The following is a 15,852-nucleotide window of genomic DNA, read 5'->3' as shown; positions in this document are numbered from 1 at the left end:
TGCAGAACTGTGGGAAAGGATACATATGAATAATAAAATAATACATGTTGTTACAACTTAATGTAGTATCAGGAGAGGCATCATTTAGGCATAACAGTCGTGATGCGGAACATTGTTCTGAAAAATTTGTTCACTCTTTGAATTTTTTTAAAATATTTCTTCCATTTGCAATTTATACCTAATGAACATCCCCCACCCCCTCCAGCACCTTCACCACCAGCCCACTTTGCTGTACACATGGTAGGTGGATTCTTCTCTCTGCAACTTCCTCTGTATTTCCATAACAACTTAACTACTATCCTGAATTATTTAAATTAATTTCTTTTTTCCCCAAAGAAAAATCACTACAAAAAGCAAAACTATCTTCACACTGGAAGGATACATTTTTAAACTATCATTATGTATGTTCAAAGGCTGTGCAGGTACTTATGATGTAAACGGAATGAGAAATGGAAATTCTATACTAGGGACAGGGGTGAGGCGACTAAGAGTTGAAGTGATAAATGAATGAAGTCAGAGGTTACAATGGGAAAATGATTCCAGAAGGATGGGATAAAAAAAATATTCTTTACTTTCTACCAGTTTTCATAATAGTGACCATCTTCATAGGAAGGAAGGAAGTTGTACAAACTTATTCGTAAGTTCTTTGTTATACTCATATCAACAGTGGTCATTCCTTGTATTACCACCTTAATGATCATCTGTTTAACCACAGTGAAGCCAATTTTATGCTGGTACCAAAATCACAGCCTGTTATACGTGTTTCTGTAAAGATACATTTCAACTTATCCAATGGAAAGTTTAATTGCATATCCATCTAATATACAGCATTTTTCTTCCTGTGAAGATGGTCGTTATGACTCAAACTGGCAGAAAATAATGACTAAATTTGTACAGCTGATGCCAAACATGCAATTCTTCAAATATTGAAAAACCCAAAAAAAGAAATGGCCATGCACTTGACATAAGCAAAGAAATCCATTGAACAAGAATAATTTCTCACAATAATGTGAAATAGCAACTTAATATTGAAAATCAGAATATTCACTAATTCCAACAACTCACTGTCTACTTTTGACTTTATGAAAAAAAAGTTGGCTATCTGCTTCTGCACTTATTTCCTGACTCTTCCATTTATCATTATTGTATATATTATCACACTATTTTTCCATTTATCAATTTACTGTTTTCCTGAAGTAAGCAGACAAATCCATTATAGCTTCTTTTGTTTCTTATTTCTACTCATACCCACATTCTTTATTTGCTACCCATTTTTGCTCTTAATTCTAAATAGACATCTGAACAATTCAGTGCTAATTTTTTTATATATTTCACACAGTAATCACTTTCAACCATACACAATTTTGAGGGGTGAAGATAATGATAACTTTAAATCTTCCTGTTGAACAAAGGTTCCTCCAGTCTCAAACTTTTGCCCTTAATAAATATAACGATCTCTTTGTGTTTCCCTGATACTTCCTTCATTTCCAGAACACATTTTCAATAAATATTAATTACTTCTGCAATGACTATGCTGATGACTTCACGTCACTTATCAAAATTTTCTAAGAGAATGACAAACACATTCTCCTTGATATTAAATTTGTAACATGCCACATTCCTCATTCCCTATTTATCTATATCTATGCAATCTACATTTAACTGTTAGGCAGAAGGTTTATAGAAGGACTTACAAGTTATTTCTCGACTGTTCCACTCTCAAATAGCATGTAGGAAAAATGAACACCTAACTATTTCTGTGCAAGCTTTGATTTCTCTTATTTTATCTCCCTATGTAAGTAAGAACTTATAAAATATTTTTGCATTTGCAGGAGAAAGTTGGTGATCATGTTTTCGTGAACAGATCTCGCCACAGCTAGAAATGTCTTTGTTTCAATGATTGTCATCACAACTTATTTATCATACCTGTGATACTCTCTCCCCTATTTTGCAATAACACGAAATGAGCTGCCTTCATTTGAACTTTTTTGATGGCCTCTGAGAACTCTGCACTGCAGAGTAATACTCCAGAAAGGACAGACGAGTACTGTACAGGCAGCCTCTTTTGTGATTTACTTGGTGTGGAAATTTAATGGATTTTCTTAGAACGTATATGGAGAACCTTTATGGTTAATTGATACTTTTTTCACCATGCAGATGTGTCATCTAAATCATTTTGGAATCATTTTTTATCTTCTGATTACAATTTCTGCTTGAATGTTTTCTATGAAGGATTGGAGCTCACCTCAGAGAATGTGTATTTTGTTCTTTTAATTCTTCAGTTATAGTAATTAGATTTAAGAGCTTTATGAAAAATGAATGAATGCTTACTTCAGTCTGTATTAATTAGTATCAAATAGATACTCTCATCAGCTAAGCTGCAAAACTATTCCTGTTGGCACAGCAGGTATACTGAAAGCCAAAACTACTATTATAGACCCATACAATATGAATAAAAACATCCAAGTCATATGGAGAACACAAAACTCAGTAGAAAAGGTATTTAACAGTTATAGTTGTTGTTGTTGATGATGATGATGATGATGATGATCAGATTGTGCCATTCCATATCTTCCCTCTGATGATTTGGAGGTCTATCAACATGAAATAGTTTCCACAAACCAGTAGTTTTTTATAACAGTCTATCCCTGACCCAGATAGCAGACCACCCTCCCTCCTCTGACCCCATCAATTCCTGCCACCACCAGTATGGCCTGTCCTACCAATGTCTCAGGTTGGAGGCAATTCACATGATTCCCTTTCAATACTAGGAAGTTAATAGTGAAGGAACAGTGACATTATAAATGGTAAAAGTTACACAGAATATGTAGCTAGAGATTGGGAAAAAAATCTATGTGCATTTGGCAGGGACAAATGAACAACTTAACCCATTACAACTCCACATGGCACGAAACCACTCTTCAAATCTTGCCCATTAATATGTATATATGAGAGTGGTCACTGACAAAATGCCATTGATAAGACAACTTTTAATTTATTAAAATCTCCTAGTAGTTGGAGGAGAGGTCCAGATTGCATATTTATAAAACATAGATATATTTGTAGCAACTAACTTAAAGTAATACACCACACATGTTTACAAAGCACGAAATGCTGACCCAGAGTATTTGGACACACAATTAATGTAATAGTTCCCTACACAAGAAAACAAATAAATTTATGTGTATTATAGTTCAAGGTGATTCTACACACCAAATTATTAATATAAGTAAAATCACTTAAAACAATCAAATTGCTTGTCAAACATGCCAAGTCTATGACTTATGAACAACAGCATCTGATGAAAAACAAAGGACTTCATTAGCAACAAACAAGACATAAATAAATGGGTGTTTGTCCTAAAGCAACTAAGATGCCTTTCTGTAATATTATGAAATTTGAACCTGAATCTGGACTAAGAAACTGTCTAGGAAGACAAAATTAACTTTCAAAGAAGAAAGAAAGAAAACAATGGCTTCAACTGTGAAAGAAATGTATAACATATGATTTGGAAAACATACTTACTTGAAGAATTGGAGTCAGGAAGTAGCCTCAGTGCCAATATGGCATAACGTAACATGTTGATAAATCCCAAATCTGGACTAACCATAGGAATGTGAGCAGTTGGTGGCTGCATCATTTCACTGGTTTCCTCAAACAGTCCCCCAACAAGTTTTTCAGATTCAGCCTGTGTATTGGAAAATTTAATTTTTTGTTTAATTTCTTCCACAAATACAACAAAACTATGTGAAAACTATGATAGTGATCCTTCGTATGAGCAGCATCTACCAAACTTATTTTATAAGGATGACATAGTGAAATAGTCACCAAACTCTAACTGAATTGCTCTTTGATTTATCACATAATGATGGTTCTTGAGAACTAGATCAATTCAGATCATAGTGGTAGTCTTATGACAGAATGATGATTAAAAATAAATCAGTTATAGTTAAATATCAGTTATGGCCATGCCTAGCAAATTTTAGACAGTTCTGTAGCAATGTGGGGAGGTAGTAATTAACATGAATTATTCCTGAAATAGATAGTTATGAAAAAAACGTCATGATGATCAAACAAAGAAACTGCAGTAGTTCATCAAAGTGGTATTAAACATTCCAATTTTAGATGGTATGGTGCAAGATTCAGGTAAAAAACTGGTACTTTCAAATGACGTTCAAAATCCAGAAATAAAAAATTTGTACCTACAGTAATCTGTTTGAAACTGAATTTGTCATGGAAAATATATATGGGTATAGAATTATACCGCTGCAGAAAAGAATAGAATTATACTGCTGGAGAAAAGAAGTATTTATGCTGCAGTTCTGTTGTCCAGACTAAAATTACCTTTGGATGAGAGTGGTGATGGCATCTGAGGCAGTATATCAAGGTAGGGTGGTTTCAAGGTAGTCTCTATGAGTGACAAGGAGAGAAACATCTCTGTTACTACAACTTGGTACTTTACATGGCACATTCACCTTTATGAAGACTGTCTCTGTCGGTACATTATGGCCAGGGGACATGGCATGTATGTACTTTCCAATTCAATAAACTTTACCAACAGGCGCATAGTTTAGGATATTTTATTTTATTTTGAACGCAACCAGTTTTGGCAATTCATTTAGCCATCTTCAGGAACGTGCATAATGAAGGAGTGTACATGTAGTAATATAAGGGTGTACAAATCAAGTTTACAAGTGTCAGGTAATCATAATCAGGCTGAAACTTAAAAAATATGGAAGTATTACTGTTAAATCAAATCTATGTGCCTGAAGATGGCAAAATGAAGTGCCAAAACTGGTTGCATTCAAAATAAAATAAAATAAAATAAAATATCCTAAAGTAAACGGCTGTTGGTAAAGTTTATTGACTTGAAAAATTTATGAAGATATTCCAGTGTAGTTGGTACCAATATTGTTGTTTATGCTGTTCAACAACTATGGGTAGCAATGGAAACAAAGGTGATTCATACTGATGCAGATATTGCAGCGAGGAATATGTATAAGTTGTACGACTGCCACACTCCACACCTGCATGTGTTAGTATTTATTAATTTTTATGATGAGCCTGTGTAGCAACAAGTTTCTAGACAAGATTTTAAAAAAACCTTGCCAAAAATCTAATTCAGCGGACCTTCCCCCAAATTTCAGACAGTTATCTTTTATATCCTTTCTCTTATGCTTGCAACCACACCATTTACAAAGTAACCTACCAATGAAGAACAATACGAGCATTTAGAGGCTTACTTAGAAGCTAATTCTCCCCATACAGGTACCAAAAATTTGCCAGGATAAACAAATAAATAAAACTAAACAAAATATTATTATTGGATTTGATGAAATTATACACCATCTCCACACTTCACACCTTTTGCCACCATCCCTCTGCATTTCCTGTCCCTGTATCCAATAAAATTAGAAAACAGTGTGATCAACACTTCAAAACAAAATCAAACTTTTCAATACTAAAAATATCCAGGACTATGTTGATGTGATAACCACTGAACACAAGACGGAGGTCTACCCATACACAGACACTTTGATTTTGTTAACAAAAACTCATTATCACTGATGAATGTGTTCTATAGCATGAAAATCGGGTTGCTCTTGCTACAACTCTGTCACTTCGCTCACACCCCAAGACATTACTGGTTTACAATACTGCAAACATTTGTTTCCATTATAAAACACATCTTCCTCCAGCATGTACAATATATGACCAATTCTACCCAAATCATCATTCCTTAACTAACTTGTCGTCCCCTCCTAATACGAGAGTATTTCGGGAAGTAAAGATACACCGTATGCCAGAGGAACAGAAGAGTTTTCGCGAGCAAGTTGGCAACACTGGTGTTAAACTTGAACCATAAGCTTTCTCCTCACAGTCGTTCGGCAGTTGAACGTTGCTTCTGGTTGGAGTAGGTCGTGTTTAAAATGGCTGTGCCGATTCAGTATCCCACCTGAATCCAAGCAACAATCAATGCAATGGTGCCATTCGAATTCACCAAAAGCCAAGAAATGCAAAACGTCGATTTCAGTGAAGAAAATCATGGCTTCTGTTTTTTGGGACAGACAATGCATTCTTCTGTTCGAATTCATGCCTCCTGGAATGACAATTAATGCTGCTGCATATTGCCAGACTTTGAAACGTCTTCGAAGGGCAATTCAAAACAAACGCATGGGAATGCTGACAAGTGGAGTCCGCTTGCTTCATGACAACACTCGGCCTCCCACAGCACTCATAACCAAAGCACTACCCAAAGAATTCAAATGGGACGTATTGGACCATCCGCCATACAGCCCACCGACTTCCACGTCTTCCGTTACCTGAAGTCAAATCTTGGTGGAAAATCATTCCACGATGATGAAGAGATCAAAGATGGAGTTGGAATGTGGTTCCAACAACAGGCGGCAAACTTCTATGACTGTGGGATACAAAAGCATGTACACCGACTTAACAAATGTTTCGATAACGGGGGTGATTATGTTGAAAAATAACAAATAATCCAGTTAATAAGATGTAACTGACATTTTCTAAATAAATGTTCTATTTAAGGACTGCAAGCCATTGTATCTTTACTTTTCGAAATGCCCTCGTACTTTTACTTTCCACAATCATTTTCTTGCTACCGTGCTTCAATACATTCACCCACATTTGGGCTTGTGGATTTTCTTTCTCTACATTCTCTTATTTCCAAACCTATTACATCCTAGATCCTATTTATTCTCAGTTTTATTTCTTTCTCAGTCACATCCACAGCTTTCCAGACTAAGTATGAACCACTCAGAACGTAGATTTGGGTTCAATGGAAGGCTATAATCATGTATGGCAATATTTATGCCATAACAGGTATGATGTGAAATCACATAAGAGGTATGCACCCATTTTTTAGTAATTTGATGGTTGAATCAGTGCTGTAATAGACACTATAAAAAGTACCTCCAAGTCACAGAGTGTGTGGTGACTACTTCCTCTAATAATGTGTTTCGATTTATACAGCATCAGATCACTCAAGATTAAGGAGAATACGTCATTCAAAGGAATGGGGCCATATATTTTACTCATAAAAAACAAAATTTTCATATTGTCTTATACACTCCTGGAAATGGAAAAAAGAACACATTGACACCGGTGTGTCAGACCCACCATACTTGCTCCAGACACTGCGAGAGGGCTGTACAAGCAATGATCACACGCACGGCACAGCGGACACACCAGGAACCGCGGTGTTGGCCGTCTAATGGCGCTAGCTGTGCAGCATTTGTGCACCGCCGCCGTCAGTGTCAGCCAGTTTGCCGTGGCATACGGAGCTCCATCGCAGTCTTTAACACTGGTAGCATGCCGCGACAGCGTGGACGTGAACCGTATGTGCAGTTGACGGACTTTGAGCGAGGGCGTATAGTGGGCATGTGGGAGGCCGGGTGGACGTACCGCTGAATTGCTCAACACGTGGGGCGTGAGGTCTCCACAGTACATCGATGTTGTCGCCAGTGGTCGGCGGAAGGTGCACGTGCCCGTTGACCTGGGACCGGACCGCAGCGACGCACGGATGCACGCCAAGACTGTTGGATCCTACGCAGTGCCGTAGGGGACCACACCGCCACTTCCCAGCAAATTAGGGACACTGTTGTCCTGGGGTATCGGCGAGGACCATTCGCAACCGTCTCCATGAAGCTGGGCTACGGTCCCGCACACCGTTAGGCCGTCTTCCGCTCACGCCCCAACATCGTGCAGCCCGCCTCCAGTGGTGTCGCAACAGGCGTGAATGGAGGAACGAATGGAGACGTGTCGTCTTCAGCGATGAGAGTCGCTTCTGCCTTGGTGCCAATGATGGTCGTATGCGTGTTTGGCGCCGTGCAGGTGAGCGCCACAATCAGGACTGCATACGACCGAGGCACACAGGGCCAACACCCGGCATCATGGTGTGGGGAGCGATCTCCTACACTGGCCGTACACCTCTGGTGATCGTCAAGGAGACACTGAATAGTGCACGGTACATCCAAACTGTCATCGAACCCATCGTTCTACCATTCCTAGACCGGCAAAGGAACTTGCTGTTCCAACAGGACAATGCACGTCCGTATGTATCCCGTGCCACCCAACGTGCTCTAGAAGGTGTAAGTCAACTACCCTGGCCAGCAAGATCTCCGGATCTGTCCCCCATTGAGCATGTTTGGGACTGGATGAAGGGTCGTCTCACGCGGTCTGCACGTCCAGTACGAGCGCTGGTCCAACTGAGGCGCCAGGTGGAAATGGCATGGCAAGCCGTTCCACAGGACTACATCCAGCATCTCTACGATCGTCTCCATGGGAGAATAGCAGCCTGCATTGCTGCGAAAGGTGGATATACACTGTACTAGTGCCGACATTGTGCATGCTCTGTTGCCTGTGTCTATGTGCCTGTGGTTCTGTCAGTGTGACCATGTGATGTATCTGACCCCAGGAATGTGTCAATAAAGTTTCCCCTTCCTGGGACAATGAATTCACGGTGTTCTTATTTCAATTTCCAGGAGTGTATGTAAGACACATGACTCCATACCTGTGTGTGACATGTTCTCCTTAACCTTGATTAATCTGATGATGTATAAATCAAAACACATCTCTGCAGAAAGTAGCCACCACACAACCTTTGACTTACATGTATTCTTTATAGAATCCATTATAGCACTGGTACAATCCTCAAAATATTTATGCCAATAAATATTAAGCATTAACTTACTTGGCTAAGGATTTGGAAGGGACTCAGCCATTGCATTGAAGGTACACTCTCAGTGTTTCTCTAGAATTATTTAAGGACATTGGAGAAATTTTAAACTGGGTTTGCTTGATATGGATTTGAATTCCACTCCTTAAATATGAAACCAGTGTCATCTCTTCATTTCTGTCTGAAGAAATTCATGCTTTGAGAAGATTGCAATTTTATGTTTATTTCTGAGTGCTGCTTGTGGTCAGCCCACAGTCATGTGTACAACTCAATTGCATATTGTATATCATTAATAAAAATGAAACAATAAATACTGCACATCATTATAAATGAACCTACAAAGTAAATGTAAAAATAATTGTCATTTGGTACTGATAGGTGGTGAAGAGAGACATGGAGTGTGTTGTGGAAAAGAAATTATATTAGTTTGAAGTGTATGCATAAAGAAGATAGCCCAAAAGTTCATTATTATGTTAGATGTAAGGAAACGGTACTGCTAACATATGAATCACACAGTTTCTTATTCTACAGAAAAAAATCAGTATGAGGAAAGACAACCATTCACCGTATAGAAACTGCAGGGGTACTGCATCGGCATATAAAAAAGCGTCTTGCAGTAGCTCGACTATGAAACTTGCACTGTTGAACGTGTCAATCACCTAAGAAAGGTAGTGAACCCAAGTTCAATAGTTGAGCTACAGTGATCAACAACCTCCTTCGATGTGCCTTTACACCCATCATCCCCATACAATGAGCTGTTGCCTTCTCCTACAACATTTCTAAAACTTCTCACAAGAAATAAGCACAAAGCAAAGTTGTTTCAGTTACTGATTCTAGTAACTACATTACATACTCTAATTGTTTCCACTCTTTCATATGCAATACCCGCTACTTCGGCCACAATGTTTTCTAGCTCCAGAAGCTGCTGTTGAACAGTTTTAAGAAATATCTCTAAATTTTCTTCAGTAATTTCCCAGCCTTGAACCAGCACCTGGAACAATTTTCAAAAATTTTTACTTGACTGTGCATGCACATCAACTGTTATTCAACTATATATTTAAAATTAAGAATTTTTTCAGCTTATCATATATATATGACTGACTAGTTTTGTATGGACCAGCTGCAATATTCTTTGTTGTCAGAACTTTCCCCAGACTACCATAAAGTGTGGGGCAACACTTACATTAAAAGATGTAAACCAACACTACCAATTCAGTCACTCTACTTCATACAAGAAAAAAGATAAATGTGGTATGACACAAATTAACTAAAAATCTCAATGCTACATGCTCAAGTTGTAGTGTGCAGTATGGGTAAAAGATAATTGCATGTATTATACCTCTTGTAATCTATAATTAAATGAAAATACAGGGTGATTCAAAAAGAATACCACAACTTTAAAAATGTGTATTTAATGAAAGAAACATAATATAACCTTCTGTTATACATCATTACAATGAGTATTTAAAAAGGTTTTTTTCACTCAAAAACAAGTTCAGAGATGTTCAATATGGCCCCCTCAAGACACTCGAGCAATATCAACCCGATACTCCAACTCGTTCCACACTCTCTGTAGCATATCAGGCTTAACAGTTTGGATAGCTGCTGTTATTTCTCGTTTCAAATCATCAATGGTGGCTAGGAGAGGTGGCCAAAACACCATATCCTTAACATACCCCCATAAGAAAAAATCGCAGGGGGTAAGATCAGGGCTTCTTGGAGGCCAGTGATGAAGTGCTCTGTCACGGGCTGCCTGGCGGCCGATCCATTGCCTCGGGTAGTTGACGTTCAGGTAGTTACGGACAGTTAATACACCACCTATCAAGAGGTTTAACACCATACTTCGTTCGAAATGCATGCTGAACAACTGTTGTCGATTCACTTCTGCCGTACTCAATAACACAAAAAGCTTTCTGTTGAGCGGTCACCATCTTAGCATCAACTGACGCTGACGCCTAGTCAACAGCGCCTCAAACGAACAAATGTACAACTAAATGAAACTTTATAGCTCCCTTAATTCACCGACAGATAGTGCTTAGCTCTCTCTGCCTTTTGTCATTCCAGAGTTCTAAATTCCTAAAGTTGTGGTATTCTTTTTGAATCACCCTGTACATCTCTGAGCAATCATCTTATTGCAAATGAGAGGAGCAGGTTTCAAGTGCACTTTCATTAAGATAATGGTATTTTATAATACAACTTCCAAAACAGAAAAAGGGGAATATGATGGCATGGGATTGACTATTACTTAAACAGGTTGATCACTGATGTGATTTCACAACACATCAGCAACTGCTGTCCATTATGGACTTTCAGCTGTGACGGCCTGATATCCACAAATGACTGCTTCATTTTAATTTCTCTGATTTTGGTGACTGGGCAAGTGGTTGAAACCTGTTTATAGTAGCAAGGAATGGTTGTAGTAGTTTTGAGAGTGATGTAAACAGTGACAGGCTTCAGCCTGCAGGTCAGGTGTAGTTATCTGGCAAGCGTAGGTCTGACTACCTTTTCATTTGATGTCTTCTTGTGGAATAGTCGCTGAACACTCTTCTTCTTTCTTTATACTAGGAAACAACATATCCAGGGTGTGCATAATGAAAATCTACTGGTGTACTGTCCTACATTCTCCATGTGTGTATTTTTCTGTATGCTGATCAAACTGGTGAAAAAGATGGCTGTATCTGTGTCATCAAGAACCTTGACTGATTGTTGTAGCACAAGTCTGGTAGTTTCTAACACCGCTCCTCCATAATGGCCTGTTTTGAAGAGGTCAGTATCGATGATCAGCAAATCTCTTCTGAATTAATAATGACACTTCCCCGGAAGACTGGGTTTGAGATTCATCGCCATTACTTTTGGCTGTACGAATTCAACACCAACAGATGTCAAAAAATCTTTTACCTCTAGCTACTTGTCATATTATCAATGCAAGATCTTGATGGTCTTCTACCATGACTGTTGAAAATCCTTCCTTGTACACTTTTCAAGTGCACTGCCTCAATTTGCTGTCACCATCTAATGAAGATCTTGTTGTGGTGACATCTTTTACACTGAAGAGTCAAAGAAAACTGGTACACCTGCCCAATATCGTGTAGGGCCCCCATGAGCATGCAGAAGTGACGCTACATGACGTGGCATGGACTCTACTAAGGTCTGAAGTAATGCTGGAGGGTACTGACACCATGAATCCTGCAGGGTTCAGAGCTGTCCATAAATCCGTAGGAGTATGAGGGGGTGGAGATCTCTTCTGAACACCATGTTACACGACGCTCAATAATGTTCATGTCTGGGGAGTTTGGTGGCCAGTGGGAGTGTTTAAACTCAGAAACATGTTCCTGGAGCCACTCTGTAGCAATTCTGGACATGTGGGACGTCACATTGTCCTTGCTGAAATTGTCAACATCTGTCAGAATGCACAATGGACACGAATGGATGCAGGTGATCAGACAAGAAGCTTACGTATGTGTCACCTGTCCAGAGTCGTATCTAGATGTCAGGGGTCCAATATCACTCAAACTGCACACGTCCCACACCATTACAGTGTCTCCATCTGCTTGAACAGTCCCTGCTGACATGCAGGATCCATGGATTCGTGAGTTTATCTCCATACCCATACACGTCCATCCACTTGATACAATTTGAAAAGGGACTTGTCCGATCAGGCAACATATTTCCAGTCATCAAGAGCCCAATGTCGGCGTTGACAATCACAGTTGAGGCATAAAGTTTTGTGTCATGCAGTCATCAGTGGGCCTTCAGCTCTGGAAGCTCATATTGATGATGTTTCGTTGAATGGTTCACACACTGACACTCGCTGATGGCCCAGCATTGAAATCTACAGCAATTTACGGCAGGGTTGCCCTTCTGTCACACTGAATGATTCTCTTCAGTTGTCATTAGTCCTGTTCTTGCAGGATCATTTTCCAGCAGTGATGTTGGAGATTTGATGTTTTACTGGATTCTTAATACTTACAGTACACTCGTGACATGGTCGTATGGGAAAGTTCTTCATCGCTACCTCGAAGATGTGGTGTCCCGTTGCTTGTGTGTCAACTATAGCACCATGTTCAAACTCACCTAAATCTTGATAACCTGCCATTATAGCAGCAGTAACTGTTCTAACAACTGCACTAGACACTTGTTGTCCCATATTGGCGTTGCCGACTGCAGCACCATATTCTGCCTGTTTATATATCTCTGTATTTGAAAACACATGCTTATAGCAGTTTCTTTGGCACTTCAGTGTGCATTATGCTAATTGTCTCCTAATTTCCAAATGAAATTTTTTCTGGCCTTTGAGCATTTCCACATTGTTGATGAATCACTGTTGGGTGGTATCATTCAAGTAAAAGTAGACATTGGCAAGGTAGGTCATGTCATCCCACCTGCTGTACTTAATGATGCAGTCAAATCCCTTTAGCTATTTAGTCAGATCCTGGCCAGTGTCATCTGGTAGCTGATGGGCATCTGACTCAACAATTATTTGGTATCCATTGGACCTTGAAAATGCAGTCCACTGGAAGGATATACTTTTTGTATCTGTGGTCCTGCTCACAAAGTCAGCAGCATTTGCATTGCTTTGTCAGAGCTAAGGTGGTATCGACATATAACTTAGCCAGTGTAGTCACCAAACTATGTAACATAGAATCCATAATACAGCATCACTTGCAACGAAATAGCCATCGACCACAACTAACACTTCACACTGACAGCACATTTATTGAGTACACATTAAGCATACACAGATCTGTACTTCCTGCCTCAGCAGCAAGTGCTCCGGTTTATACATATAAAGAATGTTCTACCATATCACAGTATCCCAAAAATACTCCCTTTGACAGAATAGTTCCAGGACAGTTTTTTAATTTATGTGTTTGAAATACTAAAGAGTAAGAAATATTTGTGTGTTACCTGGAGCGTTTGTGTCCTTAAAATGACCTTGGTCATGTTTCCATGCAAACTTACTAGGTTGCTGGGTTGTGCTTAGCAACACACTAATTGGGTTCTTGATGCAATAGTTACAATTACACAATGGATGCCGATTGTGAGCAAAGAGTGAATATTACATTCCGCATTAAGCTCTTGAAGATTGGGAAAATCTATACTGAAACGTGGAAAATTATTAAGCAAGCATATGCTCGCAAGCCGCTTTCATGAAATTGTGTTTTTGAGCGGCACAAAAGGATTTGTGAAGGCAGAGATTCAGTGCAAGACGATCCCACAGCTGGTCACCTGTCTACATCACAGACGTTGAGCGTGTAAGGCAGTTATTGCAAGAAGAGCATCATGTAACTGTGCATGCAATATTGAAAGAACTTGATTTTAATTGTGATGGTTGCCATAAGATTATACACACATATTTATGGAAATGGAAATTTAATGCAAAACTCATTCCTCACACACTAACAGATGAACAAAAACAGGAAAGACAAAGAATTTCTATGGAACTACTGGATAGAGCCAGATGTGATCCCACATTACTGTCAAAGATTATGGCTGGGGATGAAAGTCTGTGCTACCAGTATGATCCTCACACTAAGTTTCAAAATGTGGAATGGTGGATTCATGGAGTGTGGGATAGTGGATTCATGGATCACCAAACTCAAAATAGTAAAATGACAACCTTTGAGAATAAAGACAATGCTGATTGCACTCTTCAGTTGAAAAGGATTAGTTCACGATAAGTATGTTCCTCCAGGTCAAACAGTGAACCAAATTCTTTACATCAAAATCTTGAAACGTTTCAGAAAGCAATTTGGCATCACTGCCCTGACTTCTAGTATTCTCAGGACTGGTTCTTACAGCAAGACAATGCAAGACCCAATAATGCTTTATCTGTTATCGAGTATCTGGCCAGAATTTCTGTCACTGTCATCCCACATCTGCCATATTCAACCAACCTCTCGCATTGTGATTCTTTCGTGTTCCCACAAGTGAAAAGGTGACTGAAACAAAAATTTCATCAAGATATCACAGACATCTATCACAATGTGACAAATGAGCTTACAAGCACTGCTGTGAACATTTTCCTGCTTGCTTCCAAGACCTCCAGAAACATTGGCAACTGTGTAGAGATAGTCAAGGGGACTACTTCGATGAAGAGCTAGATTCATTACTTGGTAAGTGCAATTTTCTATTTTCTTAAAAACCTGTCCTTGGACTTTTCTGATAAAGGGAGTATAAGTAAGTCCCAGAATCTTCAAGAAATCACAAATCATAAAATGAAAAATAACTACAGGAATCAACCATTGTCAGCAGCCGTCGACTATATCTGCTACACCACAGAGAATGACATTTTGCATGTAGCAATATTTTAAATGTAAAGCAAAAGTACAAAAATATAAAACTGTCAAGTTACAGCATAAAAATATAAAGCCGTTTTTCTCTTTATTTTATAGCTTTACATCACTTGCCTTGGTTAGACATGCTTTTAGAAATACTATCTACAGAGAACATCAGTGTGCTCAAAATTAATTCAATAAGTCACAAAAGACAGAGTAATGAGTTACATGCATAAATACAACCTTCTAGCAGAGCACAGTTTGGTTTCCAATGTGGAAGAAGTACAATATTGTTCACTGCAGAGTTCACGAAAATGGTACTTGAGGATCTTGGCCATGATGAATGTTTCACAGGCATAGTCTTAGACTTGGCCACAGCTTTTGACACTACTGACCATAATACATCACTAAACAAACTAGGAGCACTAGGAGTAAGATGAATAGCAAATGTATGGTTCCAGTCTTCCATGGAAAAATATGGTTCAAAAAAACACCGACAGTTCACATATCGTAATATACACAGCAATGACTTTCCAGGCAGTATAAGACACGGAGAAAAAGTTATCTTTGCTGTTCACAGAGACATCACTACCACTGATAAAACACCAGAACTTCTAATGAAGGAGGCAACTGAAAGCATCAAGGTGGTTTACAAATGGACAGTGGGTAATAAATTAACATTGAATACAAACAAAACAAACAACATGCACTTCATCACCAAGAGGGAAAACAACTCCGTTCCATTAAGCACAGATTACATGAAATTAAATGTCATGTGGCATTTTTAGCTGGGAAATTCTACAGGAAGGGTTCAACCACTAAATCCCAATGGGTTGAACTGGACTCAAACCTGGGAGCTTTATCTGTCATACC

At 38.9% G+C, this 15,852-nt stretch overlaps 1 protein-coding gene across 3 annotated transcripts in view; it reads right to left on the bottom strand.

Annotated features, from left to right (window-relative positions):
- LOC126297774 (KICSTOR complex protein SZT2-like) overlaps window positions 1-15,852 on the bottom strand; it is a 710,838-nt gene that overhangs the window by 638,069 nt on the left and 56,917 nt on the right. For all 3 annotated transcript variants that reach the window (XM_049988949.1, XM_049988951.1, XM_049988950.1), the window contains exons 6-7: window positions 9,555-9,692; window positions 3,526-3,688 (exon numbers count right to left, since the gene is read on the bottom strand). In XM_049988949.1, coding sequence (XP_049844906.1) covers window positions 3,526-3,688; window positions 9,555-9,692 — 301 coding nt within the window. The remainder of the gene's footprint in view (window positions 1-3,525; window positions 3,689-9,554; window positions 9,693-15,852) is intronic.

Source organism: Schistocerca gregaria, chromosome X (assembly GCF_023897955.1).
Source record: "Schistocerca gregaria isolate iqSchGreg1 chromosome X, iqSchGreg1.2, whole genome shotgun sequence".
In the NCBI taxonomy this organism is placed as follows: domain Eukaryota; kingdom Metazoa; phylum Arthropoda; class Insecta; order Orthoptera; family Acrididae; genus Schistocerca; species Schistocerca gregaria.
This window is presented reverse-complemented; position numbering and strand designations above follow the sequence as displayed.